Source organism: Chlamydotis macqueenii, chromosome 3 (assembly GCF_036417535.1).
Source record: "Chlamydotis macqueenii isolate bChlMac1 chromosome 3, bChlMac1.mat, whole genome shotgun sequence".
Lineage (NCBI taxonomy): Eukaryota > Metazoa > Chordata > Aves > Otidiformes > Otididae > Chlamydotis > Chlamydotis macqueenii.
In genome coordinates, this window is record NC_141558.1 from 62,133,610 (window position 1) to 62,158,859 (window position 25,250).

At 35.6% G+C, this 25,250-nt stretch overlaps 1 protein-coding gene across 9 annotated transcripts in view; it reads right to left on the bottom strand.

Moving 5' to 3' along the window:
* Nucleotides 1-2,765: 2,765 nt before the first annotated feature.
* Nucleotides 2,766-25,250, bottom strand: part of AHI1 (Abelson helper integration site 1) — a 99,778-nt gene continuing 77,293 nt past the window's right edge. For 7 of the 9 annotated variants that reach the window (XM_086744097.1, XM_086744098.1, XM_086744091.1 and 4 more), the window contains 5 exons: nucleotides 22,354-22,419; nucleotides 19,830-19,992; nucleotides 18,332-18,432; nucleotides 7,972-8,051; nucleotides 2,766-3,950 (listed from right to left, as the gene is read on the bottom strand). In XM_086744097.1, the coding sequence (XP_086600223.1) occupies nucleotides 3,722-3,950; nucleotides 7,972-8,051; nucleotides 18,332-18,432; nucleotides 19,830-19,992; nucleotides 22,354-22,419 (639 nt within the window). In that variant the 3' untranslated portion in view covers nucleotides 2,766-3,721. Of the gene's footprint in view, nucleotides 3,951-7,971; nucleotides 8,052-18,331; nucleotides 18,433-19,829; nucleotides 19,993-22,353; nucleotides 22,420-25,250 lie in introns of those variants that run through there. The other 2 variants (XM_086744096.1, XR_015258080.1) reach the window with 2 other exon arrangements.

A 25,250-nucleotide genomic window follows, 5' to 3' on the forward strand; every position in this document is an offset into this window, starting at 1 on the left:
CTCGTTTCTATTCCTTACGTGCAGCAGTTTTGTTCCTAATTTTATACTCCAAGCAATAAAACTCCTTGAACTAACACAATACATTTTTACAAGTGCAGGTGTACATCCATAAATTCATTTGTCTAAAACATTCTGGATAGTCATTGGACAGAATGCTAAGGGAAAAACCCCACAGTACAAACTTGTACATGAACCCTTCTAGCCTCCCTCCACTATTTGGAAAATAGTTCTATCCCCTCCCAGTTTCCACATCCATAAAATAGGTTGCACTGCATACATACTAATTTCATATGTGCTAGAAAAGGATCATTAAAAAGCCCCACCACTCTTTGTGTTTACCAAACAAGTGTTTTTGCTTTAGTCTGTTCCCGCCTTAAATGAAGTATTTCCTATTCACCTTAGTAATTAGAGCAGAAGGATGTAGTGAATGAAGTGCCTCATTATCAAGTTTGTATCCATGGTCTCTGCAGAATGGCTACCATGCCGGCTATTTTTCATAGCTGTCTGCTTTTGCTTGTAATGGGCCATTGTTAACCCTAAATGATCCTGACATTCAATTCTCTGTCAGACAATCGGGTCCAGCCGGCAGATTTAGTTCACTAGTCAACAGAGACTCAGTTGTCATGTTCCTCTGTGTTCTCATTAGCCCTTGTTTGACTGTGATCCATCCCCTACTGCCTTCTGAATTAAGTGATGCTACAAATACACTTATTGTGTTGTTTTATGATGCCTGTGCCTCAAATTATTTTAAGGAAAAAAACTAAATGCAAGCTGCTGGCTATTGGGAAACACAGGAAAAATGTGCCATCCCTTCTTTTTCTATTTTGTTAATCTATGCATCGCTCTCAACGTCTTTGCCATATCATAAAAATGTAATAGGAACAGGACATTGTAACCACACACACAAAAACTTAAGAACACCAGAACAATGAAAGATCTACTGTGCCATTATCACCAAGCAGTTATAAATATCTAATATTTACCCTTTCTTAAACAAGGCTTTATCTGCTTTGTTCCAGCAATGAACTTGTATCACCTTCTAAAAACTCTTCAAATAGACTTTTATAACTGTTGTATTTTAATTCATGCCCCAGGGAGCAATTTTGCAGGGCACTCACATTTTAGGATACTTAATGTAGTTCTTCAACTAAAAAAAAAAGGAAAGTTTTCAGTAGGCAATCAGAATCCTTCTGGAATTCTTTTCTTCCACTGAAATTTAAGTCCTTTAAATACTCGGCCGATTTTCAGCAAATGTACACAATGTACATTTAAAAGTGATTTTAAAAAATATATAGGTTGCACTAAAACAGAAACAAAAAGTATTATATAAGGTTTAATTTTAAAACTTGTTTTCTTAAACCATTATGCTAATTTCAAACTGTTTAAGAGTTTTATCCTTTCTTGTAAGTTTAAAACCCCAACAGCAATGTCTGAAGAACAAATAATCTGCTAACACTGAAGAGAAAAGCGGTTTTTCTTAAAATTAATATATTGGCCATATTTCTGAACAAAAGGTTAAAACTGTCTTTGCCATTATGCCATGTTAATAATTCGTTAGGAGCTTTTAGTCTGAAGGTTCTTATTATAATACTCAAGTATCACCTACACTTGTTAAATTTTAGAACTTGTTCATTTTCTGTTAAATGAATGCAGAAAACTCTAATGCCACAGTGACATGGTATAAAGCAACAGAAGCCTCTAACCAACCATGTGGTAGGAAGGAAAAAAAGTATAAAAACAAAACAAAAGCTATTGCAATTATAAGCAAACATTATGAAAAGTTTATTTTCAACTCCCTGCATTTTCATGTTTGGCTTTTATCTGATTCCTTCTGCTTAATTGTTATTTGGAACTGTGCCTTGGAAGACACTACCGCTGCCTCTCCTCTCAATTTGGAAAGTGTGGCAAAGCAGCTCTATTCAGCTTCAGAGCAGTGAACATAATTGGAGCCCTAGTTCGTGAGCATGAAAGGAGGTGCTGTGCCTTTGATTAGAACTACCATCTCCCTGTGGTGTTTATCTGAAGTGTTATTTCTGTCTTCAGTGTCCACAATGCCAAATTAACATTTTACAATGCTTTCCAATGAGCTCCCAAATCTTGGCTACTGCTCAACTCTCCCTGACGTGGAGCCTGATGTCATGCTCTGCCCTTATTTTAAATGTTGTACAGGACATTTTAAGAAATGTAAGATGTTGAGATTTTTCTCTTTCATAAAACCTTTAAATGCCACATGTCACACAGAATGATGAGCTGAGAGATAAGAGGCTAGGAGACTCACTAGGATCAGGCAGTCCCATCACTAAGATAATTTTACACCACCTCTGCCTGGGGAACAAGACATTAATAAGTTTCCAGTACACATACGCCAGTCCCATTTAGGGGAGAATTCCACACACATGCTCTAGGCAAAGCAAAGCTAGAACTGTTGGCAAAAACCAGTTACCAGTGGGGCCAAAAAAAAGAGTATTTGCCATCATGCTTTACTCAAAAGAAACAAGTTTGCAGATTTTTCTGGCTTTAAAACATGTGCAGGGAAGATATTACAATATATACCAACTAGTCCTCCGCATCTGGGTGCATTTCACACATCAGTGCCCAACATTGTTATTCTCACTTCTTTTTTTAATGGAATCAAGTGCCCGTCTACTAAATAAGGGCTTTCTAATTTTATGTTATTTATTGCTTCAGAGTGGGAGGAGGAAGAATTTCCTAGCAGGGTAAAAATAAACTGGACATCATCAGCCAGAAAAAATACCAACGCTAACTGATAGAAAGTGTTTCCTTTAATATAAAACATAAATTACTTAGCACTGTAGATAATTAGTGAAGTCATTAATAAAAATTCACAACATAATACTCAAGTAAAAAAATAGATTAATGACACTTACAGGTGAATGAGAACTACAAGTAAAACAAACAGCACAGTTGGATATGCAATATTTCATTCAGACAAAAGAAAGTATATTTGGCAAGGCTGTGGCCAAAGCTGCCAGGAACTCTGACAAAACTGCAATGCATCTTTATTACGTGCAGAAAAATCTAATTTGAAAAATATAACTGTCTGGAATTTGCAACTCTTATTTACATTGGTAAGCATGCGTAGTCCCACTGAAGACAGTGTAGTTGCATAGGTAGTTACTCAACAATTCCCTTCAGAGCTGCAAAATGAAGTCCAAGTGAATATAGGATGTCAGGAAAAATATTTTTAAAAAGCTTTTGTTTTCAGGTACACTGTGATGTCAGCATTCCTTTGTAATTTTACCATTCTGAACACTCCTCTACTTTACTTAGAACACATTTTAAAATGCTAATTTAATAACTTCTGTAGTGGTTGGGTTTGTTTTGCTCTAGATCACACTTTTTCATTTGATTCTCTGCTCCAAATAGACTGATATACGATCTATAGAAATGCCTAAGTTAAGGTGTAATCAGCCAGTAAATTGGTTAACACTCTACTTGTCAGTGGGTGTCTCATGAAATATGCAAGTAGTTTACAGATTTTACCAGTCCAGTGAGGAGCCCAACATTCAAATTCTGCTGATTTCAAGGAACCTAGGGCCAAAGTCTTCCAAAACAGGTTTACACTGTTGAGAAGTCGCAACTGATGCCATTTAGTTTATTTGAGTATTTTAACTTAGTTTCTTGTTAATCCTACAAGTGAGATCGTAGTTACATCCTTCAATATGTACACCAAGTATCACACCAGTATTTAGAATTATTACTATACATCATAGCATTCAGGCTCAAAGGCAACATTTGTCTTTCCATTTGTGCTTAAGTTTGAGCCTCTCACTGCCTTTTTCTTCTTCTTCAATTCCACCCCACCAGCTGTAGGTTCATTTTCAACACCATTAGCTGTAACTGATGATGCAGGAGTATTGAGACCCATTAAGTTGTGCTGATCTTCTACCTCATTCTTCTGTATCCTTTTCTTCTTTTTCTTTGCACCTCTAGAAAAAGGTGGATATTAAAAGGGTAAAAGAAACACAAAGTTAGCCCAAATTCAGAGCTTTTTCCATCCACAGCTGATACGTTAAAGCAATTGTCTGCCTGACCCCCTTGAGTACAATGCTGAAACAGCTACAAAAACTACCATTCCACAGCAGAACAAAGAAAAAACATGAAGACAAAATATGAGACCATTCCACTAGTCTACTTCTCAACATATCGTAGCATTGCTTTGAAAAGAACTGCTCATAATCTTAAAAATCAGCTAGTCTTGATGAACAGTCAACAGATGTAATTAAAAAATACAAATTATCAGTCTCCTCCTCTCATAAAAGCCATTGGACTTTTTAAAAAATTTCCTAAGCTCAAACACCAAAATACTTGCAATTAAAGAGAGATTCCTGGTTTATTTATTCAACAAGAATAAGACAGGCAGGCAAAATGCATAAGATTATTTTTTCCATTTTAATTTACCTGAACTATGACAGATTTATAGAATCAGAAATTATTTTAATGTCTATCCATGCTTATCAGACTTCATACAATGCCAAAAGCATCAGTCAAGCTTCTCTATCTTTCCTAGCTAGTGCCTTTAACAAGGGAATTAGAATGGTCTTGTAGATATTACACCACTTATACCATGAATTCCCACCCTTGGCAGAAGTTGCAACTTTATTTAACTACGAAGATGTAGTAATACTTCCACTATAACCTTTCAAGGGCAGGTACTGTCTTCGTTCAAAATTTGTATTGTATCTTAACACAAAGAGGTGTTGGTTTGTGACCAGAACTGTTATGTTGAATGCGGCTGAAACACATAAGCATCTAGATGAATCAAGACTAAAGAATGTAATGAGATGCGTGCAGTTTCTGCAAAAAGGGTGCTGCAAGAGCATTACTGTTGGTAATACTGTCCCAACGTAATCCTATTTTATAAATGAAAACGTTTACACATCAGCCTTGCCAATGGACTGATTACTATCTGCCTGTAGTTTGATTTTTTTTTTTTAAGCTAAATTGTGGACTCATGAATACACTAATTGCTGCAGCTCTAATACTAGAACATCCTGAAGGAAAAGGTTCTGGAGTTCAAGATCCTCTGCATTAGGATTCCTGGAACAACTTGAGAAATAGTGCTGCATGAGGAAACTGGGGTACAAAATCATAATTAATCGGTAATGTAAGTACCAACCTACCAAACCGAGCATTCCGCAGAGTCTGATGTGTAATCACTTGTAAATTTATGCAGAGAGCACTACCTAGTGTAGCTCAACAAAAGTGTACAGTGGGAATGTATCTAAGGAGATAATATCTGTACTGATAAACAGTATCTATTCACTAATATTCAAAGAGTAAGGCTACTATGCAGCTTTTCAGTACAAAGCTATTCAAATTTTGAGAGGTAGTTTTCATCTTTTTAGTACTTGAACATCAGATGTGATGATGTATCAAATCTTTGAGATACTTAGACAAAAACCTTATTTCACTTAGCATCTATTATGTAGACATTTATCTGTTTCTTCTAGCATCTGCAGAAGATAGGTTAACTGCTTGGTTGAGATAAAAATCTACTACCATCTTGGATAAAATTTGTTTTCCTATTGCAAAACCATATTTTCCATTCAGAAATTCTGAGAGACATGCTGTAAGGGCTTGCCATTCACTTTCTTTTACAGCAGGTATTGTGACCGTAACGAATACTTAAAATAGGCAAAACAGCAAACATTCACTTGAAGGCTCAAAGAAATGTACAGTTGTGCAGGTGCTAACAGTTTCACTTCTCCATAGTGAAAGTGCATACTTGGCAATCACATCTCCCTTGATTCTTACAAAGTTTATTTACTGCATAATTCTTATTATATACTAGCAAGTGACATGGATATTCAGTGTACTTTCACAGAAAACAGGAAGATAACAATGTTTTAGGTGGAGCAACTATTTAAGTACAGACTGGACGGGATCTCAAGTCATGTTGATACTGCTTTTAGATGCTAAAATAGTAAATTTTTCCAGTTAAGATCCCAACACTTGCATATCATTTTTAAAGGATATTTTAAGACACATTAACTGCAGTGAACAAGAAAACTATAGTCTGCCACAGCCCCTGTGGGTCACGGTTTCAGGTACAAAGAAGTGAGAGTTTTCAAGAAAAATACGCAGCCATATTTCAGAGCTGTTATTATTATCTCATCTGCGCTATATATATAGCCTATAAACAGAAATATGGAACAGTCTTTCAAACTAGTGGCATCAGAATGTCAGAAGATCCTTTGCTCTTCTGTCTCTCAAAATAAGTCAAAAACTTGGAGTCTATTCTGAGAAAAAAACTTGGTACAAGCAGTCGCTGCTATAATTACAAAGACAAGTGAATCACATTTCATTATGTTCTAATTCATGGAAGAGTTTGCAAACTACACACTTTCAAATTCAACTTTACATTAGGAATAGACATTACTCAGATTTGCATTCTGATCTTAAAACATGCAGTGAAAACTGGCCTCTCCACATAAGACAAGCCTAGAGTGTCCTGTACATGGAAGGAGAATACAGCACTGTGTAGGACTGACATGTCCATCTTCCTCTCTTTCAAATTAGTTCTCCCTTGACAAGGTATAGCATCAAATGCTACCTCATGGCATCTTTCATTCTCACTCACTAATGATCAGGTACAAATGGCTCAGTACCCTGAAAACTTGTGAATGACGCTCTGCAACATTGCTCTTTGTCCAGATGGGACAGCAATGACATGAAGCAGAACTTCAGACTGGTATTTCCACCTCCACGATGCTCCTGCTCCCTATAGTTGAGGAGTAGGGAGCACACTCCAGTGACTTAGGCATGTAGGTGTCTTCTGCACCTTATTGAAATGTAACTGAAGCAGTTTTGGGGCTCTGTTTCTTCAACATGACATTTCAGTGTGACCTCTTCTCGGACAGCCTTTGTTTCCATTAAAATGAATATTTCACATTTGATATGACTCAAAATTCTTGAATGTGATTAAATAATCTGTGATTCCACATTTTAAATCTGTGGTCCCACATTCTTCAGTGGATACTCTGGAAAGATCACTCAAAATAACTGTTTCCTGAAGTTCCACTAATGGAGTTGAGTCATACCAAATTTTTCATACTGGCTTCTAACAGACTGCATCAACCATCATGGTTACTGTGTTTTTAAGGCATTTCCTTCCTTAATGTACATCCTATTAGAATACTTATGTACAACATTCAACTCTGAACTCTGTCAATGTGTAGTTACACAGCCCATTCCTCATCATACGTGAGGGTTAAACTTTCCACTCACAATTTATTTTCAAATCTACATACAGTTGGAGATAGCAAATTGAGATTTAAAGATAAGTTAAAATTAGACAGGTATCTGCATCTACACTGTAAATGCACAGATTATTTAAATGGGGAGGGGATCAGTCTGGAAAATGATCTGTGAAATAACTTTCTTTAGATGACAGATACCCATAATGGCAAACATAGGAAGTATTTTCAGATTTGTTTTTTGAAGTAAAAATGGTTGCAATAGCTAAAGATATTGCAGAAGCTCTTATTAAAAATGTTGAGGTCTTATCTGCTTACAGCTTTCACACAACAAATATATACAATTTTTGAAAAATGCAAGTGTCACAATCGAAGATGCTACCTTGCATCTTCTCAGTATGTCACAACCTTTTGCAATTCACATTAATTAATTTTGAGAAGGTGCAAAAATAGTTTGTGGTTTGTAGCAATAAAGCTGAATACATAGCTAAGGGTTGCCGCAGGGCAATCCCATATACACTATGGGGTCCTTGCTCTTTTGGGGGAGAGAGTGTGTATGCATGTATGTACATATATACAAACTGTTATTTCCTTCATGTTTCAGGTGTGAAGCACTTTTTGAATGATTATCCTAAAGCTAACTTCTTGTTTTGCTTGTTAAAACAAAATAACCCTTCCAGCATTTCTCACTGTTTTCTAACAGCAGTTGTAGAAATAACACTGCAAATTGTTTTAAGTATTTCTTGCTTACTGTGTTGCAGGTAAGTCTCTATCTGTGTCACATCCAGAGCTCAATTTTAGGTCCCCTGACTTACTGATGACTGGTGATATCTGTAAAAGAAAAAAAAAAAAAAAAGGCAGGAAGGTAAAAAGACGACAGACAATGGGGCCAGCACATGTACATAGAAAACCCACCAGCTTCCTGAATAAGGAGAGAATATACCTTGTTTGAGAAAGAATGTCTATCAGCCATAAAATGTTAACTTCTATGTGGTTACAAACAAGGAAACAGTACCCTACTTTTTATCAAAAAAAAAAAAAAGCTACTTGCAAATAAAAGACAGTTTTCAGGCATGTGTAGAAAGAGGAGGTTATGAATCTCCCTGAAGTCAGCTTAAAATACACATGGTCTGTCAAGAATTAAGGTATATCTGCTACTGTCTGAGTAAAGACAGAATGCTAAAAAGTCATTTATTGCATAGTTCTAACAAAAGAAATCTGTTGATTTTTTAAGCCTACAAGTTTCAGTCAAAAGCAGTTCAAATCACTCCAGGTTACTTTATAATTCAGGGCTAAAAAACTCCAAAAGTCAAACAAACAAACCAGAATTTCAGTACATTCTCTAATTTCCAAGGCAATTATTGGGCCTCTATGCAACTTGCTCCCTCTATAAACAAACCTCTTATCATTCTAGCATATCTCATACTTACTGTAAGAATTCCCATAAGGAAATGTGAGTGCCCTTCCTGAGTTTACCATCTTCAGGGATGGATTATTTTCTCCACCTTCTTCCACCCAGGCTGTTCACAAGTATTTGGTGACTACGCATGTAGTTTCATTTTCATGGAGGGCAGAAGCCAACCCAACTGATATGTCTCACTCAAAATTTGCTTTTCTGGAACCAGGCATACACTACACATCCAGCCATGAACTTCAGGCCTCCAGAGCAACCAAGAAGAAAAGCTGCGGAAAGTAGTGTGGCACACTAGGTTCAGATCTAGTATCACAATGCTGTCAGTGAAAAACTGTTGTGACTTCTACTTCAGGGTCACAGGACAGCTATGTTCCTTAACTGTCTGTTTGGCATGACATGCAGGAAAGAATAAGTTATATCCACAGCCACGGTGAGAGTGGGGACTGGTTCCTATGAAGACCTTGGAAAGTTGGAGAAAAAGCCTGGAGCCCTAGGCCAGAGAAGGGAGGGAAAGATTAGATATAGTACTTTCTGAAAAATAAGATTTTTTTCAGTGAGTAAAGGAAAAGAATGGACTTGAAACTAACTCAACCCTCAAAATTTGGCCCACGTTTATGTGTTTTTTAGAGACTGTTAGTTGAATTTCAGATTCATAGCCAGCCTAAAGCAAAACCTACTACATTGTTTCTGAATTTCTCAAATAGTTTTAATGTTAAAAAGATCAGCTCATCCAGTTCTGCCAAGCACAGAGGTCCTCATCTGCTTGTAAAGAAAATGTCTAATGTTCTGCTATCAGCCTGAATTGCTCCAGGAAACAGCCAGTTACTGACATTACAGTCTTTAAAACCCCAGTTAAAAATTAGCGGTATTAGGGAGTATCACTCAGCAGCTCTGGAGTGCCTAACAACAATATAGCATCTAAAAAAGTAACCACAAAGTTAACATGAGCTTTCTGAAAGCAACAGAGAAGGAAAAAATTACAGTTCTTGGCCTCTAGTTTGCCAATTGTTCATTTTGTTTTGTGTGACCTTAGAAGCAAGGTGTACCATGGTCCCTCCATGTTTAACTTAAACAGAGAGAAAATATAGCATTGCTTCACAGCAGTTCTTTTTATCACTTAAACATTGGTTTTGGTATTTTAAAATGAAATGAAAATACTTTGTTTTCAGATACTAAACTTATACATCACAGATTTCAAAGCCCTAAAAAATAAAACTTAACATTTCTCTGTGAAGTACTACTGTTCAATTTTAACTCGTGTTTAAGCGAGGCACAGATGAAAAACTGTCTTGGCACACACAAATGAAGACTGTACTGGAACCAGAACATGTATCTCCCAAACCTCAGTTGTAAGCCTTGAACAGTTTAATTACTTTCATAAACTCTAAATGGAATTAATTAAAAACCATCTAGTCAATGTCAGTAGTTGAACGAAATTTCAACTTTTTTTTGTCTTGGTCCTGCTCCCTAGTATTATTTTATTAGTTTAATATTATTTTTATGCTGACTTAGAAGAAACAGGATCAAACAGAAACAAGCTCCTATTGACGTACTGAATTCAGAGAAGCACACTGCCCACAAGAACCATGTTCAAACATTAGTCATTAGAATTAGTCTACTGAAATTGGATTGCTGGATTAGTTTAGACAAAAGTCAGCCTATTAGAATATAATAATGTAGCACTGGCGGGGCTAGGCAGAAAAATCTACTTCACACACTAAATCCTTGTTAATACAGTAATAAACTTGAGACTAAGTCAACGGTAAAAGTAAACACAAAAGAAGGAAATATAATGCCACTGATATGAAAATAACAAGGGAGTGCTGTAAATTACCCTAAGTAATTAATACTTCCTTCAGCATTCATAATCGTGCGGTTCCTAAACACAATCATGAATTCACTTCGCTTGCAGTCAAAACATGATCTTTTTCTGAAAATCCTATGTGAATGATCTTGAACCAAGTTCTTTACTCTTCTTTTTGAGTACATACAGCAGAACCTCTACATTTTACTAATACTACAATCAAACCAGATTCATCAGACCTTTCCAAAGCACAGTCTGCTAGAATTTTGTAGTGCCACTACAGAAGACTCACTTCCCTTAGAAAAAATAGACTAATTTTTTTTTTTTTTTATACTTACAGGTACCAAACAGGAAATTATCCTCATTTTACAGTTGGAAGATTAAAGTATCCACCAAATTAAGCTGCTTAACTGAAGGTTCTTATGATCTGTTTTTAAAACTTCATATAGTGCCACAAATGATGTTAAATTTTGTTGCCATATTTGAATTCCCTACCTTTTGAAAGTTCGTATCAGCTGTAGAAGCTTAGATTTTCTGAAGTTTCTTTTGCTTTGTTTACTATCATAACAACAGAAAATGTAATAAAATATATACTTTCCTTTTCTAGAAGACTTGCTTGCTTTACAGCTCATTTGCCCTCAATTTTTTGATACTTAATATTGTCTCAGTGTTGCCACATAAGCAGCAACCGAGGCAAAACAATTAAAGGCTAAATACACAAAAGCATTTCAGTTCTTGATCCCTGCTGTACAATCCACAGTAGTAAGTCAGCTACTAAACCCTCCCTGTGCAACTTGTGGAAACAATAATATGTATCAGAACGCACTTCCTAGCAAAAACTGAAGCAGCGGGCATCTAAAGGAAAAACCAGAGACAAAGTTTCATCCCAAGTCTACATCCTCTAAGCTGTGCAGACTTGTCTCTAAGAGTGATGATCTGCAGAGGTACTCTAACAGAGGTAGCTGGACAGAATGGAGTGGTGCAAGCAATCTATACAGGTGGTTTAAGCCATGAAAGTAAATGCGCTTGCTCTATAGCCTACTCTGCACAGGGGAACTCTCTCGTAGAAGCTGTTTCTACAGAACTTGATCTAATTAAAGATTCATTGGATCACAGACAGCAAGAATGAACATGTCTCTGTCTCTTTTCAGACTAGTCTTTAGGACATTAAGGTCAGTATTAAGTTTGTTTTTTGTTTTCTATTACCTAGCCCATGGATAGCAACGTACTTAACTTCCCAGAACCATGCTGATGCCTCCTGTCAATACTGTTCTCATAAGTCAAGTTTAGGAGAAATGCTGTGACACCACACCACACTCATAATTTTCTTTTCTACTGTTCTGTACCCTCCCACACATTTCTCCATTAAATGAACAACCAGCAGGGAGCTTTGCTAGTGGAATTACATAGATTTCTTTTGCCATGACATTCCTCATTAAAATTAACTTATAATTGGTTTTTTTTCCCCTCTCTAGTATTTTTAAAGAACAAGCCTATCTACATCAGATTCACCATATTGTAACCCTTATGTCTAATGTATTAACTTAGTTGTGAGTATCTAGCAGAACTGAGGCTCCATATACAGCAGAGACGTTGGCATGAATTTCTATCTTTCCCATAAAAAACAGTGAAAGCACTGAAGTGTTTAGGGCTAAGTCAACACTCACTAGTTTCTCCATGCATGAATGCTAGAGCCACAGGCAGAAAGGACTTTGCCTTGTCTAGTCTTTGAAACTGCAAAATCCTGGGCTAGGAGAGACCAGCAGGAAATCTGCTGGGTGAAAACTGCAGTCATGGCTCAACAGTGACAAATACTGCATCTCAGAAATCAAATCAACTGGATGACTACTTGAGGGACAATAAAAGAAAGAGGAGGAAGAGTGAAGACAAGACAGTTCAGACTGAAGCATTATGGTTTAGAACAGCTGTTTTCAGTCTTGGCCTCTGGGAATTTATCTGTGGTTACAGTTTTTTGCATTAAAATTTGCATAAAAATAGTTCATTCCTGTTCAGAAAGAGGCTATGAGGACCCAAGGAGAAAACAATGGGGAAGAGAGAAGTTAGCTCTTAGGAGTAAGCTATCTTAATAACATAAATATTCCTCAATAGTTTTTTTGGTTCTGCTTGACCACTTCAGTGGCTCTTCCTATCTTAAACACACTAGACACTTACAGCAAATAACTAGGGATGTCATTTCATGTTTTCTTTTTTCCCCCAATAGGTATTAATTTGCTTATAAATTAAGGTACTTTTTTTTTTTTTCAATGACTCAAATAATACTATAGACACAGGCGTAAACATTTTTTGAGACAGAACCACAGAGGTGGTTTTGGAGTTGAAAAAGTAAGAGCTGCCAGCTTACAAATAAAGTAGCAACACACATGCTTAAGAGAGATTAATTCAACTTGAACAGTACAAACTGCATTTTAAAAGGAAAACAGAATACCTGAAAATAGGCAACTACAGAACTAAAAAGCTGAAATATGTAAACATTGGGTAACATTTAAGGAAAATAGTCCATTCCTTGTCGGTGGTACCATAGTAACATTTCCTTCAGAAGAAGGATTTCTTCAAGAATAATCAAAGTAATTACTATTTCAAAAACAGGATTTGCAAACGTATATCTATTTTATAATGCCTATTCAACGGTTTATGTGGAAGACCATAGAGCAGCTTTAAAGACTGATTCCAGAAAAGCATAGGTTCTTTGAGCCCGGATGTCAATGCCTTTAGGAAGACATATTAGGGACGAATTAAACCCAGAATTATAAACTTCACTATAATACATTCTAATTCAATTGAATATCACATTTTTGTGGGTCTGCAACCTCTCTGAACCTTCAAAATGAACACAATTTGTGACATGTTGAAAGTTTTCAGCTCTAGTGACTGCAAGAGTTCCACTGCATTATTTTTTTAATGTTTGCCTCATTAGCATTATCACATCTTCTTAGTTCCTCCTCTTCCTAAAAGATAATCAGTCACTGAAGTGTTCCCCAGTGACCTGAAGAAAGGCATAATTAAAGAAGAAAGTAGAAACAACACAAACTATAAAACGAAAGTTTTTGATGAAACTAACAGAAAAATTTCTAGCTAGTATTTTTGGAAATATTTTTCAGCAAGTGTTCTGAGCTTTTGAAATTTTAAGATCTAATAAACACGTTTTGTGGCCACAAAAAACCCCACATCGAAAGAGCTCAAGCCTAGGGGAAAAGTATCGATTGCTTGGCAGGTTAGTTTCAGACATGCTAGGCTAAGTATTCAGAAAGTCTGACAGCAACTTACTCCAGGGGAAGAAGAGTGAGAAAATGAATTATTTATGTCAACAGTGATCATACCAAAGTTTGTTTAAATATACATGGAATCAAGTTTTGATGATCTCTGGGTAGATTATTCAAATTGTCCAATAATAATGCAGTTCTTAAAGGTAATCCTTTCCTTTTCATGCTTATGACCATTATTTTACACCTTAACATCATTTTTCAAAGATAAATGTACTAGAAATAATATTTTATCATACTTTTAATGGAAATTCTAAATTACTCTTTTGTTTTTGTCTATTACTACTTCCCACTATTCTCACATTATGCAGAATTGAGTATTTAACATTCAGAATCCAATTAGATGCATTTTATGCAGTGAGTGGTAGGCCATCTTAAATTATAAAATATATTCACAAGATTTTATAGACAGCAGAACATTTCTGCCCCCCCCCCCCAAAAGACAGTCTGTTGACTTTGAAATGTCTCTGATTTGCCAAAATTTTGCAAAACTCAAATCCTGGTTTCTAATAGAAACCTATCTGAATTCCTGTCTTTTCTGTCTTCATCTTAAGGAACCTGAAAACAGCACATTTACTAGAGCAGCCAGATGACAGGTCTGTGTCTATTTCTTGGGATCCTTCATCAGTGCAGTGAGAACTTCTCTCCATGAAATTTCTATTGGCAGTTTAGAGGTATGTTGTAATTAAAGATGATTATGACCTAATTTTGTGGCTCAGGAGTTAAGTAACTCATATGGCAGGAAAACAAGGTTTGCATAAAATTATTATGAATGCAAAGCTGATGGTAGAAAGCATTTTGAAAGCAGGTTCTTTGAACCACAACTTTTTTTTTTTATTATTTACAAAGATTAATATTGGATCTTGAGTATTACACCTCTTCTAACGTTAATGATTTCATTTTATTCACTCATAATACAATTCTGATTATTAGCTAGATATGCATTTGTAATATCTGCAGTTGGAAAACTATTTTTAATTCGACTATCTGGTATTCTCACTAATTAAAGTCATAGTATTCTTCTACATTTTAAGTGCCCTATTTAGTCTTGTAGGGTAGCAAAATCTCACGAGTAACTGCTATGATGATTTTCGCATTAACTGTGTTTTTGCAGCCTTAACTGAGCCAAATATTTAAGCATTCCTAAAAAAATCCAGAAAGAACAATAGGTATAGCAGACCTGGATATAACTAAGTATTTGGGAAACATGCTTGTGGCCAAAAACCAAATACAACGAAAAAATTCAGTTATATTTTCCTGCTTGTGGTAACAACTTAACCAAAAATATAATCATTAGAGAAATATTTTTTTATTTTTTTTTCCTTTAAACTCTTTATTTTTTGCCAAAGCAAAATAAAAATCATAGATTATTACAAAATAATGATTTTTCATATTTCCCATGTAAAAGAAATTGGCATTTCCTTTCATCAGCTCTTATACTGAAAAAAACTGAAAGGAATAGGAAGAAAAGTTGCTATGTCACTGCTGCAACACAGGAACTGCCATAACCGATGAGCCCCCTCAGTGGTCGTCTTAGCAGTTTTGTCTCAGAAGTATCTGGTATTGCCTAAAGTCAAAGTGCTGCAGAACTTTCCTTCATTATCACAAACAGCTGAGTGACAATTTGTTTCTTCTATGCAGCACTCTGCAGCTTTTGTAAAACCATTACACTTCAAGGCATCACAAGTCTTACATAGATATTCGATGAATCATTTGATTCAATTCACTGTCTTCTTGGTGGTTTATATGGTGCTTATATAACTTGAAATTTAAAAAATCAGCCAGATTTATGTTTCCTAGTCATTTAGCTGCTTTTGGAATCTCAGCCACTACCTCAGCCTAAAATGTCTTATTAAAAAAAAATTAATCCTTGGATGCATAAGTTTAATAGTGTCTTGTAGTGGCTAGGTTCACCAGGTTAACTAAGCATGGCATAAACAAAATTTTCCTTCTACCAATATCAGATATGTTCCATTCCAGCTTAATGTTCCCTGATCTTGTTTAACAGCAGGAGAAGGGGGGGGGAAAGAAAAAAAAAAGAAAAAGAAAAAAAAAAAAAAGAAAACAGGATTCATCCAATTCACCTCTCTACATCATGTAGTACTTTATACACTCTCTTCACTGCTCATTCTTTGCTAGCTTGATCTTGTAAGTATATCCTCTTACACCATTTTTCCAGGACTTGTAAATGTTTCAGTACTTTTCTCTGGACTCCTTATGATTTTGTATCAGAATCAAAGTAAAGACTATTTCAATGAAATATTACTAAAACTGAGTGTTACTAAAAAAGTGCTACTAGTAATACAAAACCTGTTGTTAAAAAAAATATCAACCACAGACAGTCGAGAAAATATAAGTGACCAAAACTAATTAAACATTACTTCTCACAAAGCTGAATAATAAATACAGGTTGTAAGTGTTAGTAATATTAGTTAGTGCACATAGAAGTATTTTGATCCAGTAAATCAACTAGATTCCTAATAGATTAAAGCAGAAAAAAAAAGATGTGGATAAAAATTATTTAGTCTTTAATGACAATAAGAATCTCACATCTGCCTTTTCTAATCTGAGTATCAGTGAAACTGGGTGGGTATAATACATGACCACTGGGATATCTTCCTTGCCTCCAGCAATGTACGACAATAGATTAAAGAAATCTTTTTGCTTTCCAGTAATGGGTAATTCTTCCTATATTTCTTCCAGTCTGCCTTTACAGAAGTATCTGGAAGTAATGCACCCTTGTCTTTCTTGGATAACGGTTTGGCTATGAGTTTCTCAGCTTCAAAAACGTAAAATATACTTCAGATTAATTATTACTACTCAGTGTAGTAGTGATAATTCCATTTTTCAAATATAGTTTGAAACAAAACACTTAGTAATTCAATTTATAGCAGCCGCTTCAACAAGACAGCTGGCTTCAACAAGACTGCCAAGTGAGTAATCTGTACTCAATAATTTATTGAATGCTACCTCTATTCACATATTAAAAACAAAAGCTACAGAAAAAAAAAAGCTTAATAGAAGTACCTTTGAGTGGTTTAGCCTTGAACATTGCAACATACATTATGCAAAGACTGATAAATCATCAGAAAAAAGAAAAAATTTGTAACTAAGCAACATAGCATACATTTAGAGTCTTGCAAATCAGATGCAAAATATTAGATTCAAGTCTAGAAAAGTGCATGGAAAAGTCAATTGCATTTGAAAGAAATCTGAATAAAAGTCACTTTTAAAGTGGTTATGTTAGTACCATCTGACTAAATGAATAGCTGTGGAAAGCACGCTTAAGGATACAAACATTTTGGAATTAAAAAATCTTAAATTCACAGAATCATAGAATAGTTAGGGTTGGAAGGGACCTTCAAAGGTCATCTAGTCCAACGCCCCTGCAAGAAGCAGGGACATCCCCAACTACATCAGGTTGCTCAGAGCCTCATCCAACCTGGCCTTGAACGTTTGCAGGGATGGGGCATGCACCACCTCTCTGGGCAACCTGTTCCAGTGTTATACAACTCTCATTGTAAACAATTTCTTCCTAATATTGAACTGATTTCTATTACTTTTTTTTTTTGCTTACAAAGTATTCCATGTTTTAAGACAATCATCAGTCTTACTTCACAGAAGGGGAACATAAGCTATGCAAAGTTTCTAATCTGTTTGTCTGGAGAAGTTAGAGTCATTTGGCCTGCTTTGCACATAGCAGTATCGCTAGAGATCTGAAAAAAAAAAATATAAAAATCAAACCCTATTTTGTTCCTTGACTAAAACTCACTGTTGACTGCTAACTAAAATCACAGAAACGTGTCTGCATACAATATAGTATGTGATATGTAAACAACAACATAATCCCATATGCAACTGCAACCCAATATAAATATGTGGTGGGAGTGGAGAGATACTAGATATAGTCAAGACAAAAGCCTTTCTTTCCTTTGCTCCTCCAAACTATCAAGTCTTTATAATCCACCCTCCTGAGCAATCTACAGGATGAGTGCAGTCATTCACATCACTGAACCATCAGCAGCTTTTAAACAGAAGCATCCACTGACAAGTAAGCACGTTTACAGGCAGCATATCTCATGGTCTGGTAATAAGGCTTTATGATCACATTGTATATCTTTAATTCGAATATTATTACATGGACTGAAAAAGGCTCAAGAGAAAAATATCACAGTTTTTTTCTAAGCAATCTGATAGATAAAGAAATTACATGGCAGAAAATGTGAAGAATCTGTGGGCAGTGCACGTGCCAAGAATGACAGCCAAGTGCCCGAAAGTGTGTCAGGTTTTGATAAATCCATGTTGTTTCTTTAACTGTTATTTACATCAGGAAGCTGTGAGAGGTACTTCTGTCAACCTTGGAGTCAGTGCGAGATTTGCCGCTCATTACAATATGCAAGAGTAGGCAGAATATTTAATCGCCATATGAAGGAACAGCTGGTTCCACACAAGACAAATGTTAGACATCTCCTGAAAATCTACCTGCTTGCCTGGAATGAGGTCTATACATGGAAATTTTTCCAAAAAGGATGGAAAATTAATACAGTCCACCTGGCATACAAAGGACATACTCCACCACTACTTACAGAATCCTTTCTTCTCAAATTATTACCTTATGTAGTGTTGGGGAGCCTTCCTCTGCTTCTGTGAGTCCTTCAGGTAGGAGAGGAACAGAATCTCGTACTAATTCTGAAGATTGTTCTTCATATTCTTCTGAAAACAATATCCATAATTCATCATTGTGAGAGCCATTAAAAATTGTAGAAGTATCTATTTTGTGTGAACAACCATGACATTACAATCTACCCAATAACGGGATGTGAACTGAAACATGTGAAAAATGTTTGAAGACAAACTTTGTGTGAGAATTTATCGAAGTTTGCCCGTTAACTTTTATTTATATTAGTAAGCCTAGATTTAAATGTATAGGCAATTATATAAAATAAAAACAATCAAACATTTACATGACTAAGAACAAACTCCATACTGACAGCAATGCAGCTGATGCTTAACAAACGTAAGATAGTCACCAATTGAAATAACAAACTTACATACCAGAAGTTTTTTGCACAGTTGCACAACTGCCTCCAAAAAAATTTTTTTTTTTTTTTTTTAAGAACAACAGGCCATCACTGAAGACCCTTCTTACAGACTGCTCTCCAGCTTATTTTGAAAGGAAGAAAGGGAGAAGAAAATGCACAGGATGTGCAAGGGGAGGACAAAGAGGAAGGGTAATAGTTAAGCTAACTTTAACCATCATCAAGTTAGCACACTGTTATGTCCAAGTTTTTTTTAGGGAAGAGGTATAAATACTAGACTTTACTTGAAAGACAGAGGGAGGAACTAGAAAATGGGGGAACACATCTTGAGAAATGTTGGGTTAAAAGATTTCTAAACACCAGTATAACTGATAGTTTGATAGTTTAGGCAGGGAAATGAATCTCTTGTGGCATGCAACAACACACTATGTCCATAAATTGAGTACTAACAACTCTCAGGACACTAAGCATCTTTACATCAGTTGACTCAGTATGCTTCCTATACTATTTGTTCAGATTCATTTAGGTTTGCCTGCATTAGTTTAATCAAAACTGTTTTAATGATGAGGAACTGGTAGCAAATTCAATGGTCAGATATGAAATTTAACCATTACGTTCTTTTAAAACCTCACACTGAAATCTACTTATTTGGGAACTGAGTGCTCTCCATTAGAGCAAGAGAAAAGTACAGAATTTTTACAAAAGTAACTGGTTAGATCTAACAGATATTGCCTATGAAAAACCCAAGATGTCTGTGAAATGCTTTGATGTGTACTAAAACGTTGCCAAGGTACGGAATGAACCAGGTGGCTATACATAAGAAGATTATCCAGTTAACTGATAGTTAAGCTGGAAAGTTTAACTAAATGCCAATAACTTCCTATGTCAGGTATGCCAACTTGCTAAGTGGTTAGCTAACTTTATACAATTTTTGCATCACGGTAAGTCATCATGCCATCAGTGTGCTACATAAATTCATATCTTCAAAACAATAAGCAGTACAGCATGGTAAAACCTTGGATCATCAGTTAAACCCACACCGGTATACCAGGAAGACAGCAGTAAACTTACTTTCACCAGCCACATAATTAGCTGGAAAATAGCCTTGCTGTCCATTTGTTAGGCTGCCAAACCACCAGTTATCATTATCTTTGTATAACACTTGGATAATGTCACTGCGATGGATGGTTAGCTCATCTGATCGATGCGCTGTGTAGTCATAAAGAGCCACTACCTAAAAGAGAGATAAGAGCACCACAGCTTTATCACAACCATGCCACAGAGAAAAAAGCGCAACATTCACTTCCTCTTGCAGAAAAGCAGCTGAAACCAAAGCTGCACTTTGGTAAAAGCTGAGGCTGTCTCAAGTTTTGCTAATGGGATCACGGGTGGTGGGAAAGCAGCAGGAGAGGCAAGATAAAGGACTGTGGGATTGTAGAAATGGTTAAGAACATTCAATTCACTAAGATTAGCTTCAAAACAGCAGCTGTTAGTTTTATAAGCAATTTACTTGTGAAGCAAAAGGAAAAAAAAAAAACCACTTCATACATTCACTTTCTCAGAATTGTTACACCACCTTCAGATCCCACTCTGTGCGTGCTCCTGCAGCATATGTATTCAAATAAATACTTCAACAGTATGACAGTTTTACGGAAGGAAAAATTTAGTACAAAAAAGCCATTGCAAAGTTTTGCTTTGATCACTCCACTTTTCCTTTTTTTTTTTTGTTTAGAAATAAATTTGCATATACAATTTTATAAATAACTGTCAAAAATACATTTATATTCCATTTCATATAATAAAGCCATTTGCCAGTGAAATACAGTACATCTATACTTTTGTGGAAAAAAAGTACTAATAGTGATCAGCACCATGCATACGACATATAATACATTACAAGAAGCCTGCTTTCTACCCCGAATTTGAAAATATCAAGTATAATTTCTTATTCATTTCCTGTGCCCTATGAACAGAAATCTGTCCTGATGAATTCAGAGCAGAAAAGACTGAAAAGAAAACAAGTGAACTGAAAGAACAAGGGAATTGCTCACTTCCCTCATCATCAGTGAAGAGCAAAATTATGACCTATTTTACACAAAGAACACTGCTTCCCTACATATAATCTTCACCTCAGATTCCTCTATGAAATTTTAAGTAAAGATGCCAGAAACAGGGATCATTAGGAGTGATAGAAGGTTTTACGAGATTGAAGGAGACAGCAAAATTATTATGAAGATAGAAATTTGGAGAAAAAACTTCCTTTTTTTATTACTCATGCATGCATTGAAATCCTAAGACTACTGAATTGCACAGTGCTTTTTATATTTGTATTTCTATTTTGAGTAAGTTCACCTGCGAGTTAGGTGTGTAAAAATATAGCCGTCACTTGTAGTTTCATAATTCCATGTCACCAATTAAACAGATTAAATCAGTTATGAACGGGAAAAGATGAAAACGATTCTACCATTGTAAATTCTACATGGTAATTTGCGAGCTGGTCAGCATCAAAGAATTAGTATCAGGATAGTTCTCAGTAGACAGGAAATATTATTTAAGTATGCATTCAGTAATACTGAACTTACATAAAGAAGCTAAACAATGAAATATCCTTTGTCATAACTCTCCTCCCAGCATTAGGAAATCTAATACAGTAATCAGAGGTGATGTTGACAATATAGCAACAGGAACTATAGAATAGAACCAAACTAAGACACACTAATGAGCACCATAGAGAAACAGTACAGAGCTGGAAGCTCGCATGATCATGTCCAGTAAGGGGTGCTCTAACAGTGCCCACTTCAGTGAAGTGGTAACGGTTTCTTTAGCAATGGTACTATGAAAATCATGAGGTCACTTAAGGTAAGAAAAAAAAAAAAAGAAAAGTAAAAAAAAGAAAGAAAAAAGAAAGGAATGTAACACTAATTACTCGGCAGGATGGAAAACAATGAAAGGCAGAGCGACAAACACACTTCTTTTTGCAGCGTCTTTTGTAAGATAGTTCTAGTGTAAATGTTTTGGTTTTTGGAAAAAAACTACAATAATACATTGACATGGAAACATTGCCAACAAACAGTTCAAACCAAGCAAGCAAGTCATAGTGTTGGTCTCCTAGAAATAAAACATTAAAATACCAATATCTCCTGTAATACAACTGATTTAAGAAGCCTAATAATTTAAATGAAATGTGGAAATTGCCATTGTATTCTCTGGAGATATATGATCAGAAAATGACCATAAGGGGATACAGGAAATGCACCTAGGACAGAAGAATGTGAAGCATTCACAAATATGCCCAAAGCAATAGAATTTCTTCTGGAGTGACATTCAGACATGTGTTAATATTTTTCTGGGTCCAAATTAAAGCAAAAAAATTAAGAAGTTATATTAATCAAAATTTTACCAAATGTTTTTTCAAGAGTAATATAAAAATAGCAGTAACATAGTTATGTTGGTTTTGAACATGTTTGTAAGAATTATAAAATCTAGAGTAGTAAAAAAAATTCTTGGGATCATGCTAAAAAAATGAATGTTTTCAAAAGCACAGATGCAATGTAACAGGTATATAAGAGACTGCAAAAGATTACATAATACTTACTCTCTCTTGCCCGAGTGGACAACTGCTTCCTCCTGTCACCCCCTGTGAAGTCAGGCAGTCATCATTCTAGAAGATATTATTTTAAAACTTTAACATGAAGTATTTTGATAAACTATAATTTTGAGTATTTTCATATAAACCAGTAAGAATTATCTGTAAAAAAAAATATTTTCTAAAAAAGAAGAAGCAGAAGTGATGTTAAGCAACACTGAGTAATAATGGCTATGAAGATATCTGGAAAAAGATATTAAGTTTTTCAAGAATCTACACTACACTGAAGACAACATGAGGGAAGACAGAGGATTGATGACTATTGCAAACACTACAGTAGACGTTTAAGTTGTTGTTGCAGTGAACTTTACCTCTGAATCAGTATGCAAAAGATGTCACTTTCATATAATGCAGAATTTCAGGTTGGTCTTAATAACCAATATTTTCCATTTAATTCTGATTGCTCTACCTTTAACACTTACTCTTCAGATGTCCAATGAAGTCAAAGGAATAGCAGGTATATAATGCAATAATTTGGGTATGCCTGTACCTACAAAATTTTATTTCTGTCAAACAACAGAATTCTTCAATTGACAGAAGATTTAAAACAGAAAAATTCTGAAAATTGGCAGAGGAACAACAAATTAGAACAAAAGAGATGCAAGTCCTTTGCTAGTGTTACTTAATTTTTTCAATGGCCTATTTTCACAAAGGGGAAACCAGTTTCCCCTAAATTTTACGTGTGTCAAAGGATACAAACTATAGTACAGAATATAAATATTATACAGCAATTAAAATATTTTAGAAGAGAAGAACAAAATGTGAGCTTTGTGAAGTAAACAATATTGCCATCCATAAGAGATTGTACGACATTGTAAAAAACATTTAAATTTGAGAATTTATATCCAACATACTTCACCTTTTTCGTATTTTACAATCCCTCTTTTAATTGTCTTTTGGATGACCTTCTTTCTCATCTCTTGCTTTTTTAAAAACATATATGTAAAATTTATTGCTCCTTTTATTTTCCGCTTTTTTTTTTTTAAATCAGAGCGATCCATTACTGCAATCCTCAGCAGAATAAATGGCATTCTCTAGAAGACAGATTCTTGCCCTCAGTGTTGTTTTCCTAACTTAGCTAGGCTTTCCCATATGGGAAAGAAATCACTGACGATCCTGAAGAGAAAGGTTCCATCCAGTCTCCAGATCGTTTCGGTATTGCCACAGGAGTTAAGAGACACACACAGTACACAAGATGAGCACAGCATAAAAGTAAGCAGTTCCACTCAGTTCTTATCATCTACCAAAACATCTAAGCCTACCACCTAAAGAGTTCTGAATAATTAAATACACACATATGGGGGAGGAGGAGGGAATCTAACTGCCTGATTTGATAAACAAATTTTGAACAAAGACTGGTGGAGCTGCAGTTCAGAGTATGTGGCTTGTTCAGTGGTCTACTGGTAGCTAGCACTGCCTTACAGGCTTCAGCTAAGTCTTATTTTCCATTCTCAAGGTTAAAAGAACGGTGCAGGCAATGTGCTTAGCCTGTGGGATGGGAGTGCCTCCTGTTGCTCAAAAGTGATTCACCAGAATTATTAGCAGTATTATTTAGGTATCTAGTTCAGATTCTCATATTGCCCCATTATTGTGTCTCAATCTGTCTCTCTCTCTTTTTAATAAAGTATTTACATGCTCTCAAATACTCAACATAAGAAGAGCTTGAAGAGAGTGAGCTGTTTGGAAATAACAAGCTAAAGTCCATGAGTCATCCTCAGACTATGTTCAATGTTCTCAGACACCACATTAAACTTTTAAGGCAACAATAATCCAAAGAGTTTCCTCTTAAAGAGATACTCCGAGTCAGTCATGTGCTGCGCGCACACTGTACCCCCAGCAGGGCAGGGGAATTGCCAGGGCTGCCTACCACAAACAGCTACGGCAAGGAAGCAGAGCTGGCTCTGGCGTGCCATGCCATTTCTCAAATAATGCCAACTACCAGCTACACTGTAAGTAATATCCAGCAAAAACTACTGGCCTTTCAGTTTAGAAACATCGTTTTTTTAATGTTGTGTCAGAAGATTAAGCCACATTTTTCAGGATGTCAAAAAAGTGTCAGACATACTGAAGTGCATAAATACACCATTCTTAATACAATATTAACATCTCCTTTTCTTAATGCAAAATGGAAACTAGTTAATCCTTTTCTTGCATCGGAATGGACTTGGGGCTATAGTTGTGTTTCAAGGAGTTGGTCTTTTTGGGAGGCAGACCAACTGTGAGAAACAGGAACAAAATGCTTGCTGAAAAAGCCCACCGTGTCACAATGATTTTGGTTTAAGAAAGCTGTTAGGAGCTTTCAGCGTAAGAAACATCCTCAGAAGAAGACAAAGCAGTTGATGCAGAGTTCTAGACCATGCAATATCATGCTGTTATCCATGACTAACCCACTTAGATAGCCTTGACGTTTCTAACACAAAATCAAATAATGTTTTAAAACAGTAATGCAAAAGAGAGAATTGCAGGTAAGATGGAACTAATAAATAAGGTGCTGTCTCAAGTGTCACCGATTCTTGATAATAGCACTAATTAAAATGTTTATGGCTTCTTTTTAATTGGGCAGTTTCAGTAACTATGGCAATGGAGGTTTTGCTTTTATTCATGCAAATACATAGCAGCCAACAGGATTTGGGCATTAGATGGCATTCATTCCCTTAGGAGAAGCAGCACTGCACAGGAACATGAGCTATGTTATTATTGCCTTTTCTATAAAAACGTCAACATTTCATTTCTACTAGTGAACAGACGTATTTCAAATATTACAATATCAAAGTTAAAGAAAAAATATGGAAAAAAGTAAATTCTACTGGTGGTTTTGTATGTTTCTTCTTTATACGTAAACACAT